This window comes from Aulonocara stuartgranti, assembly GCF_965226115.1.
Source record: "Aulonocara stuartgranti genome assembly, chromosome: 11".
Classification (NCBI taxonomy): Eukaryota; Metazoa; Chordata; class Actinopteri; order Cichliformes; family Cichlidae; genus Aulonocara; species Aulonocara stuartgranti.
In genome coordinates, this window is record NC_138947.1 from 30,493,631 (window position 1) to 30,512,370 (window position 18,740).

General features: G+C 41.2%; 1 protein-coding gene across 1 annotated transcript; it reads right to left on the reverse strand.

Annotated features, from left to right (window-relative positions):
- Nucleotides 1-7,198: 7,198 nt before the first annotated feature.
- Nucleotides 7,199-18,616, reverse strand: dpys (dihydropyrimidinase). Its single transcript, XM_082551467.1, has 9 exons — nucleotides 18,261-18,616; nucleotides 16,705-16,863; nucleotides 16,356-16,535; nucleotides 14,131-14,320; nucleotides 13,700-13,856; nucleotides 11,952-12,093; nucleotides 11,265-11,407; nucleotides 8,330-8,537; nucleotides 7,199-7,558 (listed from the first exon to the last, which is right to left on the reverse strand). The coding sequence occupies exons 1-9, from the start codon at nucleotides 18,510-18,512 to the stop codon at nucleotides 7,499-7,501; spliced, it is 1,491 nt and encodes a 496-aa protein (XP_082407593.1). The 5' UTR covers nucleotides 18,513-18,616; the 3' UTR covers nucleotides 7,199-7,498.
- Between the last annotated feature and the right edge of the window lie 124 nt (nucleotides 18,617-18,740).

The following is an 18,740-nucleotide window of genomic DNA, read 5'->3' on the forward strand; positions in this document are numbered from 1 at the left end:
GGGGTTTAAATGGTCATGAGATGCATCAAGTTTTTCAAGATTTATTAGGTTTAAGTCTTCCTAGAGCTAGAGGTCAATTTACAGGAAATGATTTAAACGGTGACGTGTTGGGGCCAGACACTCCCCAATTAATACAGGAGCTTAATAACTTGTATGGCAGAATAGAAGTTATTTTAGCCCCAAGGCCAGATTATGGAAAGATAGGAGAGTGCAAACAAAAGGAAGGAGAGACAGCATCAGACTATTTGGATCGCCTACGCCCAGTTTTCAGACAAAACTCAGGGCTAAATTATGATGCCGATCCACTGTCTGCTTTTCAACAACAATTAAAAAATGCCTTCCTAAATGGTCTACTGCCTAAGATAAAAGCACATGTAGACAAACACTGGGTCACTCAAAATACAGGAACCTTGCCTGAAGCCCTACAATATGCTGAGCATGCAGTCAAAATTCAAAAACAAAAAGAAAAAACAGAAGGAGTTTTCATGATTGATCCAGAGACAGGCTTTATAGCCTTCTCAGGACAGCAACACACGGCAGGTTTTAAGCAAAGTAGGGGAAAGCAAAAAGCAGGACAAAGAAGAGATAGAAGAGATATGAGATGTTATAACTGTGGTAAAATCGGGCACTTTGCTCGAAACTGTAGAAATGTAAGCCAAGAACAGGAAGGTGGAGATGACAGGCGCAGACGCCGTGATGAATGACTAGCACAAGAAAAGGGAAGTGAAACAAGTGAAGGGGAAGTTTACAACATTGAACAACTGCTGCTAGGCTCAGAAGCAAAGCCCACCGTTATAGTGCACGTTAACGGGGTCCCAATAAAATTCCTTTGCGACACAGGTGCTTGTAAAACTGTCCTAACAGTAGAAGTCCCAAATTTAACCTCTTCAAAAGATACCTTAATCGTGAAATCAGCCTCAGGACATGTGACAAAACAGCATCTAACCGACCCCCTTTTTATGTCACATAGAGATAGTGGCCGTGCCTGCAAAAATCAGTGCATCTATGATCCATCTTGTCCACTAAATTTGTTAGGAAGAGATGCTTTAACAAAATTAAAAATAGGAGTTTTTCCTGAAGAAAGTGGCATGAAAGCCAGACTCCTACTCTCTGAAAGTCAGAGCCAAACTGAAGACATTTTTGTTTGTGAAGGTTTAGGTGAGCCAAATTATTACTGGGCCTTAGATTTACCAAAACTTGAACCATTAGAGGCCAAAGCTAATATGTACTTACCTGAGCACTCACATAGACAGGACCCAGCAAAATATCACAACACCTTGTGGTATAAATATGTCCCAGGTCCAGACAAAATTTATGATCAACAAGTGCACAGACTAGGACCGCAAAAACTAGTCCTACAACACCTGTATGTGACACAGAGTGGTAATGCAGTATGCTCAGTGTTACAGACAGATGCAGTGCAGCGCTTAAATAAGATGTGCAACCCTCATGTATCTGTTGCACGCAACGACCAAACGCCTTGGTCTGAGTTAGGCACAGTGCTGAGAAATGTAGAAATGGACAGATATGACAAAATAGAGTGTGAGGACTGGCAAAAAGGCCGTAGAACAGGGTGCATGAGGCTAACGCTGTGTTGGCCGGTGACAGCCACACCAGCCACACATTTAGCCACAACAGAGCAAGATGAATGACAAGTATTAACAATTGAAGCACATCCAGAACTAGAGAAGCTGCCACAAACATTATGGTCTCAAGGACCCACGGATGTAGGCCTAATAAAAGGAGCAGATTCAGTAGTGGTGAAAACTACAACCTCATATAGGCCTGTAAAACCACAATATCCCTTGAGTGCAGAGGCAAAAGAAGGTATCAGACCAGTCATAGCAGAGATGCAAAAAGCAGGTATTCTCGTGAAAACTAATGAAGCCACGTGTAATACACCAATTTTTCCAGTAAAAAAGGCTAATACAGGAAAATATCGCTTAGTTCATGATCTAAGAGCAATAAATGAGGTAACAGAGCAAATACCTCCAGTGGTTGCAAATCCACACACAATTCTAAATCAAGTAACACCAAAAGAACGGTGGTTCTCTGTAATAGACTTGTCCAATGCCTTCTTCTCCGTACCTCTGCACCCTGACTCACAGAAGTTATTCGGATTCACCTTTGACAATCAAAAGTATACTTATACAAGGTTGCCTCAGGGATTCCAGAATAGCCCAACTCTGTATGCAGAGGCTTTGAGAAAATCAATGTCATCTTGTACGCTCCCTGCCCCAGGGCAGTTCTTGTTGTATGTAGATGATATATTGATCACAGGCCATACAAAAGATGAGTGCAAAGAAAATACATTAACAGTTTTGCAACATCTCGCAGAGCAAGGCCATAAAGTGTCACAGCATAAACTGCAATTGTGGAGCCAGGAAGTAACATACCTTGGCCACAAATTGACAGGACAAGGCAGGCAGCTGTTAGAGAGCAGAAAGATAGCAGTCCAAAATGCCCCAAAACCAGTAACTAAACAACAAATGATGAGTTTTTTAGGACTGTGCAATTTCTGTAGATGCTGGATTCCAGAATACGCATTACTAGCTCAACCACTACAGAACCTCATTTATGGTAAAGATCTAGCATTAAAAGACAAAGTACAATGGACTCCAGAAGCAGAAAAAGCTTTCGTTGATTTGAAAATAGCACTGCAGACATGTACCGTCTTAGCATTACCAGACTATGGAAAACCTTTCGTTCTCCATGTTGATGGTGCAGGAGGGTATATGAAAGCAGTCTTAACTCAAGCTTTTGGAGAAAAACAACGTCCATTAGCTTTCTACTCATGCAAACTTGACTCTGTAGCTGCTGGATTACCTACCTGTGTTCAGGCATGCGCAGCAGCAGCAGAGGCAGTTAAAAAATGTGCAGACATTGTTCTAGGACATAAATTGATCATCAAAGTCCCACATGCAGTGACCTCTATTTTGCTCCAAGCGAACCTCTCTTTCCTCACGCATGCAAGACAACTTTCTTATGTGGGGATTCTACTTACACAATCACACATAAAAATAGAGAAGTGTGGCCAGCTAAACCCAAGTACACTTTTGCCGACTTCTCTGGACGGAGAACAACACTGTTGCATTCAAAAATTAGAGGAAGATACAAAACCTCGCACTGATATATACAGCTCCCCCCAGAGCAGTTTCAGTAATGTTTTTGTGGACGGCTCAGCGTCAAAAGACATTCACGGTAGAAATTGTGTGGGTTATGCGGTCACAACTGTTGATAAAGTGATAGAAGCAAAAGCTCTCAGCTCCTCAAACTCTGCTCAAAGCGCAGAACTAACCGCAGTCATCAGAGCATGTACTTTATATAAGGGTCAAAGTGTTAATGTTTACACAGACAGTCAATATGTCTATTCAGCAGTTCATCATTTCGCTAAAATATGGCATAACAGAGGAATGACAACTTCCTCAGGCAACACAGTTCAACATGCAAACCTTCTAAAAAAGCTATTAGAAGTAATAACGTTGCCAAAAGAATTAGCACTATGCAAATGTGCAGCTCATCAAAAGGATGACACAGAAATTACGAGAGGAAATAACTTTGCTGACAAAGCAGCAAAAGCAGCTGCAGAAAAACAAATTGATGTTTTAACAACAGAAACCATAGATCTAATACCTTTAGAAATACTAGCAGATGCACAGAAAACAGCATCGCTGAGTGAACAAAAATCTTGGGTGAAAGATGGAGCAGAATTAAAAGACAACCTCATGATGTGTAATGGCAAACCAGTGCTTCCAAAATCTTTGCATAGAACTGCTGCTTTAGTGACACATGGGAAAACTCATGTGTCATCAGGAGGGATGATTAATATTCTTAATAAACAATTCTATACAAAAAATTTTGAAAGTTCAGCACAAGAGTTTATCAGAACATGTATGATTTGCCAAAGACACAACGCACAGGGAAATCTACGTCCAAAGCGAGGGCATTTCCCTATACCACCGCATCCATTTCACACTGTCCACATGGATTTCATAGAATTAAATGAATCACAATCCTCCAAATATGCACTTGTGATAATTGATGTATTTTCCAAGTGGCCAGAAATATACCCAGTGAAAAAAGCAGATGCAATATCAGTAGCAAAATGTCTATGTAATCATTTTATTCCAACGTACGGTATTCCATCTCTGATAAGATCAGACAATGGCACACATTTTGTAAATGAAGTAATAAGTAAAGTTTCTGAAGCTTTAGGCTTCAGCATAAAACATCACTGTTCTTATCATCCACAAAGTGCAGGATTAGTCGAGAGAACTAACGGCACAATTAAACAAAGGTTGAGGAAATGTATGGAAGAGACTAAAAAACCTTGGCCTGAATGTCTAAGCTTGGTTAAATTATGGATGAGAATAACTCAAGGAACAGGTGGTCTAACGCCATTTGAAATCGTACATGGCAGACATTTTCCACTCCCCATAATGAGTGAGCCAATTAATAAATCTATTGCAGAAACAACAATGGCAGAATGGATGACAAAACTATTTGAGAATAAAGAAGTGAGATTAAGCAATCAACTGCCGAGTGACTTTTCTTCAGTTTCTTGCAGGTTGAACCCCGGTGATTGGATTCTGATTAAAGTCCTCCAGCGGAAAAACTGGAGTGCTCCAAAGTGGGAAGGTCCCTTCCAGGTGCTACTTACCACACCCACAGCGTGTAAGATAGCCGAACGAGTTTCGTGGATTCATCAATCCCACGTGAAGAAAGTGTTTGCACCACAATAAGACGCCGGTTCCCCTGACTCTTACGTGAACCCCTGCTGGAGGACAGGGCTGAACGGGTTTCCCGCCCTGTGCTTCCTCGGCAGTGCTACTCACGTGGGAGCTCGGGTGTGCCTGGTCGCCCTGAAGATCAGACTGACCTATCCCACCGAAGAGCAGAACCAATAATAACACCAGGGACGCCTGAATAAAATCTCAACAAGATGACTGAGGAAAACAACCTGATAAATCCAGAAGAAGAACCAGCTTCAGAATCAATGCTAGCACCAGTTCCAGCCCCAAAGCTGTTGTGCTTGGGCGCTTGTGACATCAAACGAAAACTACTCATGTGCTACATATTCTGTCTAATGGCTATCCTCCTGATGACGACACTCTTTTGGTTGATGCCCAGTGGAACCCACAAGACAGTACCAATTATTCTCCGACCTAAGAGGTGGACCCACGACAACTCGCACCTGAAGGAGATAGACAAAGAACATAACCACCCGTGGCTGAACAATGCATGGTACCGGTATGTCCATGACAGAGTGCACAGAGAAGACAATGCCGCAAACTGCTATGTCTGCTCACATATGCCCACGACAGCACTCCATGCCACAGTGTATGGAAAACCCCCAACCAAGGCTGAAGCACTCTGCATATATGACAAAGCCATTACCGGGACCTGCTCAACACCAGGAAAACCTGTGATGGTGATAGGTGGATCCATAAAGGACCAAAACAGCAACACATGCCACAACACTACACAATATATAGTCCCACAGAGTGTAAAGTCTTTAATCTACAACATAACAAACTGCACCCACCAGTACCCAAATATAAACTACACCTGCAATGAAGCCTACTGGGTGCATATAAACGTCAGCCATAGAAAACTGAAATCATTCTCAGTTGTTTTGCCACCTGACATACAACACCCAGTGTGCTTTAACTTCACAGGAGCAACCGGACAAACAGGTACGCCCCAGGGTCTGAAGAAATTAGGACAAAACCGAAACTGCTCCATGATCCTGGCGGCACCAGATTGGGATGGCATCGGCTCATCGACAGGTACATACTGGGTACAGGGCGCAGCTTGGGCGTGTGGCCTGAAAGTCTATTTCATGCTGCCACCGAACAGCACCGGACTCTGTGCCCCTGTTCTGGTATCTGACCACACCTTTAAGATGTCAGTGAACAGCAACACCAGAGCTAAACGTAACACAGGCCTCAAGCCCCATGATCCATATCTTGGTTCTGATGTACCAGATGACTTCAAACTCTGGACCAAGAGCCAGAAGGTAATACACGCTTTGTTTCCATGGATAGGAGTAGGGAAACACGCACTACGGATAGAAACCCTGGACTATCGTTTTGGATTATTTTTAAATGCTTCAACCCGCATTAATCAAGGACAGAATGAAGAAATTGATGCAATTCGCATCACTGTCATGCAGCACCGAGTGGCTTTAGACATCATTCTCGCAGAGAAAGGTGGTCTCTGCGTATTGTTTAACACTACATGTTGTACCTACATACCTGATAACATCCATTCATTAAACATGACAAATGCTTTGAATGTTTTGAAACAACTGAGAGACGCTCAGCAGCAGGACTACGTTACCGATACTCAAGGTTGGTGGGACTGGCTGCTGAGCGGCTCTTGGAAATCTCTACTGATTAAAGGCCTGTTGGCCCTTTTCAGTGTGATGTTACTATTTTGCCTTTTCATTGCTTGTATTATCCCATGTCTGAGAAGCATAATGACAAACATGTTCAAGCGTATGTTAGGAAACCATGTCTTGGCTCAGTCAGTTATGGAGGATCCCTATCGTCAGTATGATATGCTGAGTGTGGGAGAGAGAGAAGAAAATCTCTATGACAATCTTGACAAGCTTGTTGTTTAATTATTTCACTGAATGACGTGCAAGTTGAAAATGTGACTAACAAGTGACTATGCATTGAGTAAAACATGTGAAATATATTAACATCAGGAGGGAATGTTAAGAGAATTTTTATTTTAGTTAAATCATTAAAGTATAATCAAGTAGAAACAAGTATGCCTTATAATCAAGTGTTTATATATTTTCACACGGTAAAGCTTACTGTTGAAAAGAACACAATGTATTCCTTACTTAAGTGTGTGAGATGTTTGACAAAGACAGGATATATACATGCATTCTTTACTTCAGTGTCTGCGATGTCAGATAAGCATGAATACTGCTGTGTCGTTGTTTTTCAGTTTGTGTGCAGAAGTTAGATAGCTAAGACAATGCCTGAGCTCTCCCCTCTTCAGTTGAAAGAGGAAGTATTATGTAACCCATTTTGCCTTATAAATAAAGCGAGTAAACGGTGCTCGGTGTGTTAGTCTGCTCAGAGACTCTCACCCGTGCGCACGTCTTTGAAACTCTGAGTCGGTCTGCCAGTGTCTCATTTCTCTCTTACTGTGTTTGAACAAATTGTCAACCCTTGACAGTTGCGTTATTACATAATGGTGTTAGTAATAAATGTATAGTTTGCAGCAGCAGAGTTGGTTTTTGTGATCTGTGTACTGAACAGAGCTGGCTGCAGATACAGCTGTATGTGACTCAGTTTCCTCTTCCAGCGGAGCATTGACTCAGGCAGAAATTCAACATGTTATAACCCTCATATGCTTGAAATGCAAAAAGCTACTCCAATGAAGGTTGTCTTTGAGAAAACACTTGTTGTTTGTGCAATGGGTAGCTTCTGGGTTGCATTGTTGGAGATTTAAGGTGCCCTTTAAGTTCCCAGGTATGTGTTCAGACAGAAATGACTTTGCCTTCATATGGCTTTCTGGTCACAGCTGTAGGTTTCCTCACCTGCAGGTCAAATACAAAGCAGACAGAAACATTAGGTCATCCTGTGCGTGGTACCTACTCCCAGTCTGGTTGCTTCAAGTTCATAATTCTGAATTAACTATGAAAAGTGTTTTACAGCTAAGCGGTCCTGCCAATGTATGTCCTCTGTGCAATTCATGATCTGCACTTGGAATGGACACAGGAAAATATCAGTTTTAGCAAATATCAGAAGTAGACTGAGTCAAAATCACACCTGAGTCTGTAGTCTGTAGTCTCCTGTATAGTTCATCTTATTGAGATATACTTATTTGCAATATTCTGGGTAATTTAATCCAAATTTATATGCTTACAGCATATATGACGCTACAACCAGCATCCAGTTTGCTTACCTCAACTGACCATAAATAGTAAATAAAAGAGGGAACAGTTAGGCTAAAGGCTTTTACACACCAGATGTGTAAAAATGGTGTGAATATTTTGTGTGTTAAAGATATTTTTCAGACTCACCTATGAAAGCTATCGTGATACAGCCTGAACTCTTGGACCAAACCCTGAAATTCTCCCTGATGCTGCCCTCTCACGAGAACTGGATGAACCCAGAATCTCTGTTTCAGGGCCAGCTAATCATCGCTTGATGTCAACTTGATTTTTTTGAGTGCATTTTTTCAAGAGCAAATTTTTTTTGCAAAATCGCAACACTTTTGTATATGTATGTGTATGCACTACCCATTAAGTTCACATCCAAAAAATGTGGAACTTCAGTGACACTTCTGACGCTAAGACTTTACTAACCTGCTCCCGCTGCTTGATTCTTTTGTAAACAAACTCAGAAAATGGTTTTCTGTGGATGAACTGGCCATGTCCTGGTGACACCTTCAGCTGCCCATCCTCATACACCACTTTGCCTCTGGAGATGGTAATGACAGGTACCCCATGACACTCCATACCCTCAAAGATGTTGTAGTCCACAGCCTGGTGATGAGTCTTGGCAGATATTTTCCTACATAAAGATACATTGGCAGCTTTAAAAACAGTCAGTGGAGGCTTTTTATGAGCTAAACTCATTGGTCACATGTAGCCTGCGTTAGATAATTGCTGGATGCTTTCTGAATACCAAAGAAAAGGATAAATCTATTGTGAAAACTTAATGCAGTCCATCCTCATCTGAAACTGATTGAATCAGGCCAAGATGTACTTGCAGTTGGTTCACTGTGCAGCAGTAATATAATGTATTATTCAAAACTTTTGCTCATGTGAGGCTCTTAAATGCTCACTAAGCACATACACTAAGCTTCTTTCAGACAATAAAAAGGCACCTCAACATTTTCACTGCTGCCTATTACATTATTGTGGCATCTATCCAAAGGCTGCTGCGTGAGCACAGCCACATAATATTGCAGCATAGCCAGTATCCAGATATAAAAAAAGACTGTGCAAGCTGGAACCTGATGGGAAATATGAACAAAGAAACACAAGAGCGGCAACATTTTTCAGTTCTCAGCAAAATAAATTTAGCATAGCTGTGATGGAGTTTAGTAGCAGAAATTATTAAAGTAATTTAAATGGTGTACAATGACAATACTGCTGTTAAATGTACACATGTCGAACTTTGAAACAGATGGCCTACAGCAACAGAAGACCATATTGGGTGCCACACCTGTGAGCTAAGGACAGGAAACTGGGGCTTTAGTTCACACGGGCTTGCCAGGTTTGATTTATAAAGAAATGATAGAATTTCTTCGTTTCTTAGGTTTTAGTTTCTGGATTAAAATGTAAAAAAGGTACACCTGTTCAACCAACAGCTGAACAGGTGTATATGATCAGCCAAACACATGAAAGTCACCCAATGTATTTATGCATGTTGACAAACGTCTGAATTTCTGATGTATACAGCATCAAATTAATGGGAGTTAATGTGAATTTGTGGCTGTATTATCACAGACAGATTCCATATAATTACTAACTCGAGCCCATTCAATCAAAAACTGAAACCAAAGTTGGAATTGACTGGACCAACAAACAAAAATATAAGAGAGAGAGAGGAGTGGGCAATCTGCAGAAAATGACTGATCACAGCAGCTTTAAGTTACAACATGTATATTTGCACAACTACGTGAAGTAAGTTGATTAGGACTGTAGAAAATCTCTTCATAATAAATGTATGAAATGCTCTGCACAGTACAAACTGATGATGTCGAACAAATAAATCACATTTGAGTGAAAGACCAAGTCAGCAGGGAACAGCAAAGTAAGTGTGACTCAGCTGCTTCCATGAAATGCACCGGATGTCTTTCTTTCTTTTTTCATTGACCCCTTTTACTCTCCATTCACAAACATGTTTCCTGTGGATTTGTGAAGCCAGACACCATGCCTAGTGTGCACTGACGAAAACAAGATGTGTCCTCATTATTCAGCTCACCCAATTATGAGAAACAAGTCAACTGAGTGAGCTTCCTAGGGATTTGGGTTTTTTTGTGGGGGGGAGGCGGTTATGCAACTGTTTGTGGCCCCTGGTCCCGGATGTTATGAAGTGACACTTGTGCTGACGGCAAATTAATTACACAGTTTCACAGATGAATTCACTGTGCAGCAATCAAATACAATGCGCTCTCATGCTTGAAAGGCATTATGACTTCCACAGACATGCGCATATGGTAAAGACACAACTTAAATGGACAACAGCTGATGTCCAGGAGTGACAGGTCTGAGAGGAAAGACAAACTGGAAAGCACGTCATAGTAACAACTGTGGAGTTTATTGGTCCTGACATAATCTTTTTTTGTTGTTTTTGTATTATTATCAGTAAATTCATTTACAGAAAATTACACTGGGGTTTATGCTCTTCATCAACTCACATCCACAGTGGGTTAGATCCCTGAGGGACGCAGCCCAGATCCTTCAGCAAACAGAGCGGTGCATTGCTATTTCCAGGTCATATAAGATTGTGCTACAGTACACATGATGCTGGAACGCAAACTGTCTTTGTTTGTGCTTGTGCTTCACACAACAGCTCAAATAATACAACACAATCACATGACCAGTTTTGCGATATTCTGAGCACATTCCTGAAAGCAGCCATAACGCCGTGTATTCTGCACGAAGGAAATTGGTTTAGCTCCCACATGAAATATTCGTCAGTTTCAAAATTCTTACCATGACCCATCAGCATCGTCTCACTCATGCTTTATGTAAGTGTGTTAAAATCTTTTCCTAAAAATATAAAATTACCAAACAGCAATTTAAATTTTTTTTTAATAGAGTGATGAATTTCATTCATATGTAAATTGTGTTATGCTTTAATTTGCAGCTATAGATAAGTGATGACATACACCGACTTTTGGATGGAGCATAGACGTAATCAGCTTATGTGGAGGGTTAGTGAGTGCGTTAGTGTTGACGTGGCACAGGATGAAAGATATAGCTCTTCTCTTTTTAGGTGCCTGTATCTGTCGCCTACATGCTTTACAGCTAAACTTAAAAACCTTATCTTAGTTAGTGAAGTGCCTGGCACACTTAAGACACGCTCTCAAGTGTGCCAAATGGATCAGCATCACCGTGTGATGGAGTTCTGATGGAGACAGTGGCGACGTTACCATTTTTAACATCAGGATTTGCATTCATCATGCACTTTTAAAACTTTACGTACACCAGCTGAAGGCTTTCTTTCACTGCTCGATTTCTAAAGATTTCTTCCAGACTGCTGAATGACCTGAGCTGGAGTTCTCACCTGGTCATCCTTGGGTCCCATATAACCACATCAGCATCCGAGTTCTTGGCGATTCGGCCTTTCTGCGGGTAGAAGTTGAAGATTTTTGCTGCGTTGCTGCTGGTGACAGCCACAAATCGATTCTCGTCCATTTTGCCACTATGCTGAGGGGAGAAGAAAATGCACAAAGCACCCAGTTTGAGTTAGGGGGCCACACTGGATGACAACAATACACAGAATTAGCAGACAAAAGGTCAGTGCAAGCAACTCATTTCAGCCAAAATATCATCTAATGTGTGATTTGTAAGCACTGTTGCACAAAGTAAATCTTTCCAGTGGCCTTGGGGCAGCTGAGCTGATACACAGTCCCCACAACAATGGCCAGAAAATGCAGTGCTTGCAATCGTGCAGCCATCTGCACCTCTGGGAGTTTATTGTGTGTTGCAGGAAAAAAGAAATACGCATATCATCCAAATAATTGTGAGAAAAGTAGAATTATTAATATTTGATAGTAAAAACAGTAACCCAACATTAAACATCATGGCACGCCGTCATGAATGCAAATGGGCCGGTACAGAGTCAAAAATGTGTATTTGCTACTTTTTGTTATGCGAACATTAACCACATGGCATCTTTAAAACTTGTTGTCAAGAAACCGGTGCTTTAAAAAAAGACAACTAAAAAAGTGAGTATATCCTTAGTACTAACCACTCCTTTTTCCCAGATGACAGACATTCTGTCCTCGACACCGTTCACACCGTTAGGGATCTTGGTGAAGTCGTCCTTGCCCAGGGCTTTCTGGCACACAGAGAAGGTGCAGTTGTCCGTCCCTGTCACGCTTAGATCATCACTGGCACAATGAACAGAAGGAAAATGACTGTTATGTCCAAACTGATGATGGAATAACCTAAAAAATGTATCAGTAACCTTGAGGGTCACTTTGGTCAATTCTAAATCCTCACTCCCAAAAAAGTTGCGACAGCATGTCAAATTATCAAATCTTATAAACCTTCATTTTATTCACAATAGAATATAGAAAGCTCATCAAATTTTTAAACTGAGACATTTTTACTATTTCATGGAAAATCTTAGTTCATTTTGAGCTAATTTGGAGCTAACGTATTTTGCAACTAATTAAGTTAATTGACAAAAGTCAATAATGAGACTGGGTATAGAAAGAGCATCTTAGAGAGGCTGAGTTTCTCATTAGTAAAGATGGGCAGAGGTTCACCAATCTGAAAAAAAAAAACTGTACGAATTGTGGAACAATTTGTGAATAATTTTCCTTAACATAACATTGCTAAAGCTTTGAATATTTCATCATCTACAGAAAAAAATATAACTAAAAGATTCTGAGAATCTGGAGAAATCTCAGTGCACAATCGATAAGGCTCAAAATGAATATTAGTTGTCCCTGATCTATAGGCCTTCAGACTGAATGATTTAGTCATAGGAATAGCTGCACAGCCTCAGAAACACTTCCAGAAATCACTGTTGTTAACACAGTCTGTCGTACGATTCAAAATTGCAAGTGAAAGTTCTGTCATGCAAAGATGTCATATGTGAACATGATCCTAAAATGCTAAAATCCCCACCTTCTTTAAATCCAACAGACGTGGTATTCAATGTTTGTGCTGCAAAAATGGCTCTTTGTGCCTCTATCATTTTAAAGATATTAATAAAAGTTTCTCAAAGGTCAATGTGGTTGACCTTGGATGAACAATTTGACCAAACAATGTTTGGGCTATTTTTATCACATGGAACAATGACAGATACAAACTATGTATTTTTCAAGCTGTTTAGGGTTTGGTGCTCCAACCTGAGGCCTGCTGGACCTAACTCGTCAACAGAACCTCTGATTCAGGTCCAACTAATACGCACCAAGTGGCATGCTTTTAAATTACTTCAGAAATGTTCTTTTATTAATATTTTCAAAATGATACCAGCACAAACAAAAACTGTAGCAGCAAAAAACCAGCAAAAACATAGTACAATTGATCCAGATACATTTTGTCTGATTTGGATAAATCTGTATTAGCTGATTCTGCGTGGGATCACATGGGATTCTGAACTTCTAAACTCCCATAGCCTAAAAAAATCTGTAGCTGTAGCCAAAATACAAACCGAATTGAATTTCAATTCAACTCAGTTTCATTTATATAGCACCAAATCCCAACAACAGTTGCTTCAAGGCACTTTATATAAGTAAAGACCCTACAACAATAGAAAAAGAATTCCAACCATCAGACTGTACCCTATGAGAAACCACTTGGTGAAGGTGGGAAGGAAAAACTCCCTTTTAACAGGAATAAACCTCCAGCAAAACCAGGCCCAGGGAGGGGCAGCCATCTGTCACGACTGGTTGGGGGTACGGGGAGAGAGACAGGAAAAAACACACACTGCACTGAATAAAAACCACCAGCAAGCAATATTGCTGGACTTTCAGTTCTACCTACTTAGCTAGTAGGTCCATAAGGTACCCAGGTGTGCTGGGGTCAGGTCTAAGCGGAGGACCCATGACAAAACCAGCAGCATGGGCCCAGTCTTTGTGCCAACAGTGGGTACCATCAGTGCCCAAACCGGCAGCAATTGGCTCCCCAAACACTACACGCCCTGTTCAGAAAGAAAGAAAGAAAAAACCTGTGTCGGATGTTTACTAAAACCGAGTATACTTTATCTGCTCGAGAGCAATCAGAAACCTCATGCTGAGATAAAATTCTCAGTGGCTTTATTTTTTGCCATAGCAACAAAAAACAAAATGTGCAAACACTGTATAACTCAATATTTGACTAAAACATAAAACAAAGAAAACTGAAACCAGTTCTGAAGCTCATCAGCTCTCAGCCTCACCCTCTTTAAACAGCAGGAGGGAGGAGTCCACACTCACCATCTCTGCGTGCGTTAGACACAACCTTGGCGGCAGATTTACTCATGACATGAACCACATAGAGCGGGCAGTTGACAGCATGGGCGATGGTGATAGCTCGCTGGGTGGCTTCGGCCTCCACCTCTTCTGGCCGACACAGTTCATGGCCCTCTGGTCCTGTGATGCCCATGGACAGCATCTTCTTAGCCCCCTGTCAGTTCACAGCAGGGACAACAAGTCAGGATTAAAGGTTAAAGGAGATGGAAGGTTAACACGGCACGGTGGCACTTCAAGGCAGAGACGGACTGACCAGACAGTCAGATTTATACTTGATGAATCTATATTGATTCGATTGAATTAAAATTTGCTACTATGAATAATAACATGTGAGTGCCTTACTGTAGTGCTGGAAAGACATTTAACACACTTCCAAGCAGCAATAATACAGTATTCATGTTGCTCTGAGCAACAACAGATCCACGAGTTGTTGTTGAGTATTTGCTACCCCCTGGTGGTAGTTTTTTGCCATGACACTTGAAAAAATGCTGGAAAATGCACATAAGAAATAACAGATCTTTCTCATAGTGGGGATTTTGACTGTCTGAATGTAGCTGCAGTTCTGTCTAATATTAATAGAAATTACATCGTTAATTTCCAATTCATGTCAATTCAGTGAGCCACCATGACTATTCCTATCCCTCTGAAACTTGAACACCTTAACTGGATATATGCTATTAATTATACCTATGCTTATCCTGACATAACTTGTCAAAATATCTGTGGGGAAGGTTTCTGGTGACAGATAATGACAGATTTCATCTTTTTTCCTTGGCATTGCTCCAACATCGCGTGTCACGAGGCTTTCAACCAACCTTCTTCATCTTCTTCTTTCAGGGGTAACAGCGGACCATCTGCCTCCATCCCAACATATCCCTATCCTCTTCTGTCAAATCAGTCCTCTGAATGCTTCCTTTATTACACCCATAAACCTCCTCTGAGGTCTTCCTCTTTCCCTCCTGCCTGGTAGCTCCACAAAGTTCCAGTATATCCACTATCCCTCCTCAGCGCGTGTCCAAACCATCTCAGACCTGTCTCTCTATCTTTGTCTCCAAACTGCTCAACCTGAGCTGTCCCTCTGATGTACTCGTTTCTAATCTTGTCCTTTCGGGTCACTGCCAATGAAAATCTTCAGCCCTGCACACCTCCGGCTCAACCTCGTGTCTTTTTGTTAGCTTTACCTTCTTCAAACCATAAATCATAGCAGGTCTCACTACCATCTTGTAAACCTTCCCTTTCACTCATGCTTCTGTCCTTCTGTCATAAATTATGACTGACATTAGTCTTAATCCAGCCTCGACTCTCTTCCATACTTCTCATGCCGTTGCTTTGAATCACTGACCATCCATAGACTCATCTTGTCTCCACTACCACTACTCCTTGGATGTTCTCCTTTCCACCTGTCTCCCTCTCATTCACACAAATGTAATGTGTGTTGCTTCAACTAACTTTTAATACTTTTCCAGAACATACCTACTGCATGCTCACTATAGATCACAATGTTGTGTGCAAACATCATAGTCTAGACATAGACTCCTGGCTGACCTCATCTGTCAGTCTATCCATCACCACTGCAAACAAGAAGGGGCTCAGAGCCCATCCCTGACGTAATCCCACTGCCACCTTGAACCCTTCTGTCACTGCGCTTCTCACCACTATTCCCTGTCCTCATACATGTCCTGCACAACTCTCACATGCTTCTCTGCCGCTCCTGTCTTCCTCATTCAGCACCACAGTTCCTCTCTGTTCCTCACAGCCACAGTGTTTGTTATTCTTTGGACACAAAGTGAAGCTTAGCTGCCATCAGGGTGAAACATTAACTTAGCATTCCTTGTGGGCTCTGGTGTGTTTATACTCTGACACTGATTACCTGAGCTGCACTTACAAAACCTTCACTGACAGAAAATCAAAAACAGCATATAGGCTTGTGTTGTTTAGCTTTAGTATCTCACCACGCTTAGGTTGTTTCATTTCTCAAGTTAAACTCTTGATATTTTACAAAAAATAACCATATTGCTTAAGTTTGGAATGTCAAATATCAGATCTACTTTACTATTAGCAACTTTCCCCCCCCTGTACAGTATAGGCAATAAGTAGCTGTAAGAAAAAAACAAAAATTGTAGCTCATTAATACAAGCAACTTCTTTTTCAAAATCTGTTTTCATTTGTTTCGTGTGGTTCACACCAACCTCTGCAATCAAATCTCCATTCTCAGCATGAACCTGAGCTATGGCTCCGACCTCCTTACACTGAGCAAAAGCAGCATATAGCTCAGAATCCTGCAGCATAAACACATCTTTATAGGCCATAAACATCTTGAAGGAATTTACTCCTTTCTCTCTGGCCAGAGTCTCCATCTCTTTCTTGACCTAAAAAAGAAAAATGATTGTAATAAGGGAGACATGTATGGAGCTCTGGGGAAAAGGGGGCAGCAATATTTGGACTGGGCAAACCTACTTGACCTAGTGTCATTAGTTTTAGTGTCTAGACAGTAAATACTAGTAGTCTACTAAAACAAAAGGATTCACTCTCATTCACCTTGTCACTCCACCATGTGACCGCAACGTGCAACGAGTAGTCGCAGCAAACTTTGGGATCAGCCGTCTCACGCCATCGGTCATGAGCCTCCAGAAGAGACTTGCCCTTCTGGGGGATGACAAAGTCCAGGATCATTGTGGTCCCTCCTGCCAGAGCAGCCTGGTGAAATACACACATTACCACAGAGAAGTAAGCAAATGATTAACCTGTGAAGTAGAAAATGCTGGGAAAAAAGTGATTTGAGTGTGGCTACTAGTCCAGATGTTAAAAACAATCATCTTTGTGAATGGTGCCTGAATAAACAATGATTGACAGATTTCTTATTGTCACTCCCATTAAAATAACACCTGATACAAATGTTGAGAAGTCGTGGGCATCAGCTTTACAATGACCTCTGATCTGATTTTGTCCTGCAGATTAATTCTTTGCGGGATCAAGAAGATTTGGAGCCACATAAATGAAACTGAATCAAACTGCATTGAGAAGAAGGCTAACTCTGACAACAGAGTTACCCCCACTGTTAAGAAAAACAATTTCCCAACATCTAACCAACGTCTCGAGGAGGTAGATATATCAGTGTCAAAGAATACAATCAAGAGAGGAATGGAGACATGATGGGAAGAGAAAACTGTGGAGAAGGAGAGAAACAGCTCATGAGCCAAAGCACACCTCACCATCTGCCAAACATGGTGGAGGCAATATTATTGCATAGGTATGTACAGCTGCCAGTGGAACTAGTCAAAGTGTTTATTGATTTGTGTTTTTGTGACTGCTGATAGAAGCAGCAGGATGAATTCTGAAGCGTTCAGGGCTATAATCTCTGATCAGATTCAACCAAATGTTGCAAAATGGATTTGCACTTCCCACTGCTCGAGGTAAAGGAAGGGGATGTTCTTCAGTGGCTAAATCAGTCACCTGATATCAACCCAACAGAGCATACTTTTCAGTTATTAAACACAAAACTGAAGGTAGAGAGAGACACACAAACAACCGAACTTGACTGCAGTAAAGGCCTGGCAGAGCATCTCAAGAGAGGAAACACAGCATTCAGTGATTTCCACAGCTTCTAGACTTCAGGCAGTCACTGACTTAAGGATTTTCATCCAAGTATTCAAAACAACTTAATATATGAAATTATTTTTGTTTGTCCAATTATTTTTGAGCTTCTAAAAGTGTCTGTCTATGTATTTTCCTTCCCAAAAAATTATGCAATATTTTGCTTAAATTCCCTGAATTAAAGCTGTTGTCAAATACTTATGACGCAAAACTGCATACTGATGCTATTTTAAGACAGAGGTGATTCTCAAGTCGCTGTAGTGTTTTATTCATATTTTATCCAATATTCATTTGATTCTACTCTCAAATTCCAAATTCAGCTTTTGATTAAAAAAGAAAAATAGGACTTGCATCCATCGCATGCACTTCCACTTCCACTCATAATAGGTGAAGGTGATTACTCTTACTACCAGCTTTTTTGATTTGCTAAACATAGCCAAACATATCTTGCCAAGCAACATGAAATTAATATGACAGATTCATTTTAAATGAAACTCTACTTTGGTTCCAATATGGAAGTCGTCCACAGCTCTGGTTCCCATGAACGCCAGTTCCATGTGCGTGTGCGTGTCGATGCCACCGGGGATCACCAGTTTATCGGTGGCATCAATGACTCGCACTCTTTTTGGAATCTGAAGATTCAGTCCAACCTCAACTATTTTCCCATTTTCGATGTAAACGTCGCCGATCACGGAGCAGTCCTCGTTCACAACTTTGCCTCCTTTAATCAGGATCCCGCTGGGCTCTTCCATTCCTGCTCCGCGCAACTCAGAGTGTTAGGACTGCGTAAGGACACAATTTGCGCAAACTGAACCGATCTCTGCACTCTGACGCTGAGATCGTCTGTGTGCAGTGGAACCCAGAAGCTGTGCCAAAGAAGCTACGCAGGTCAACTCCAAAGTTCATATGAGATGTCAAAGGACAGAAACGCCCCAGGTCAGTAATCCAAAAAGATTTGGCCTTCCTAATAATGATTTACA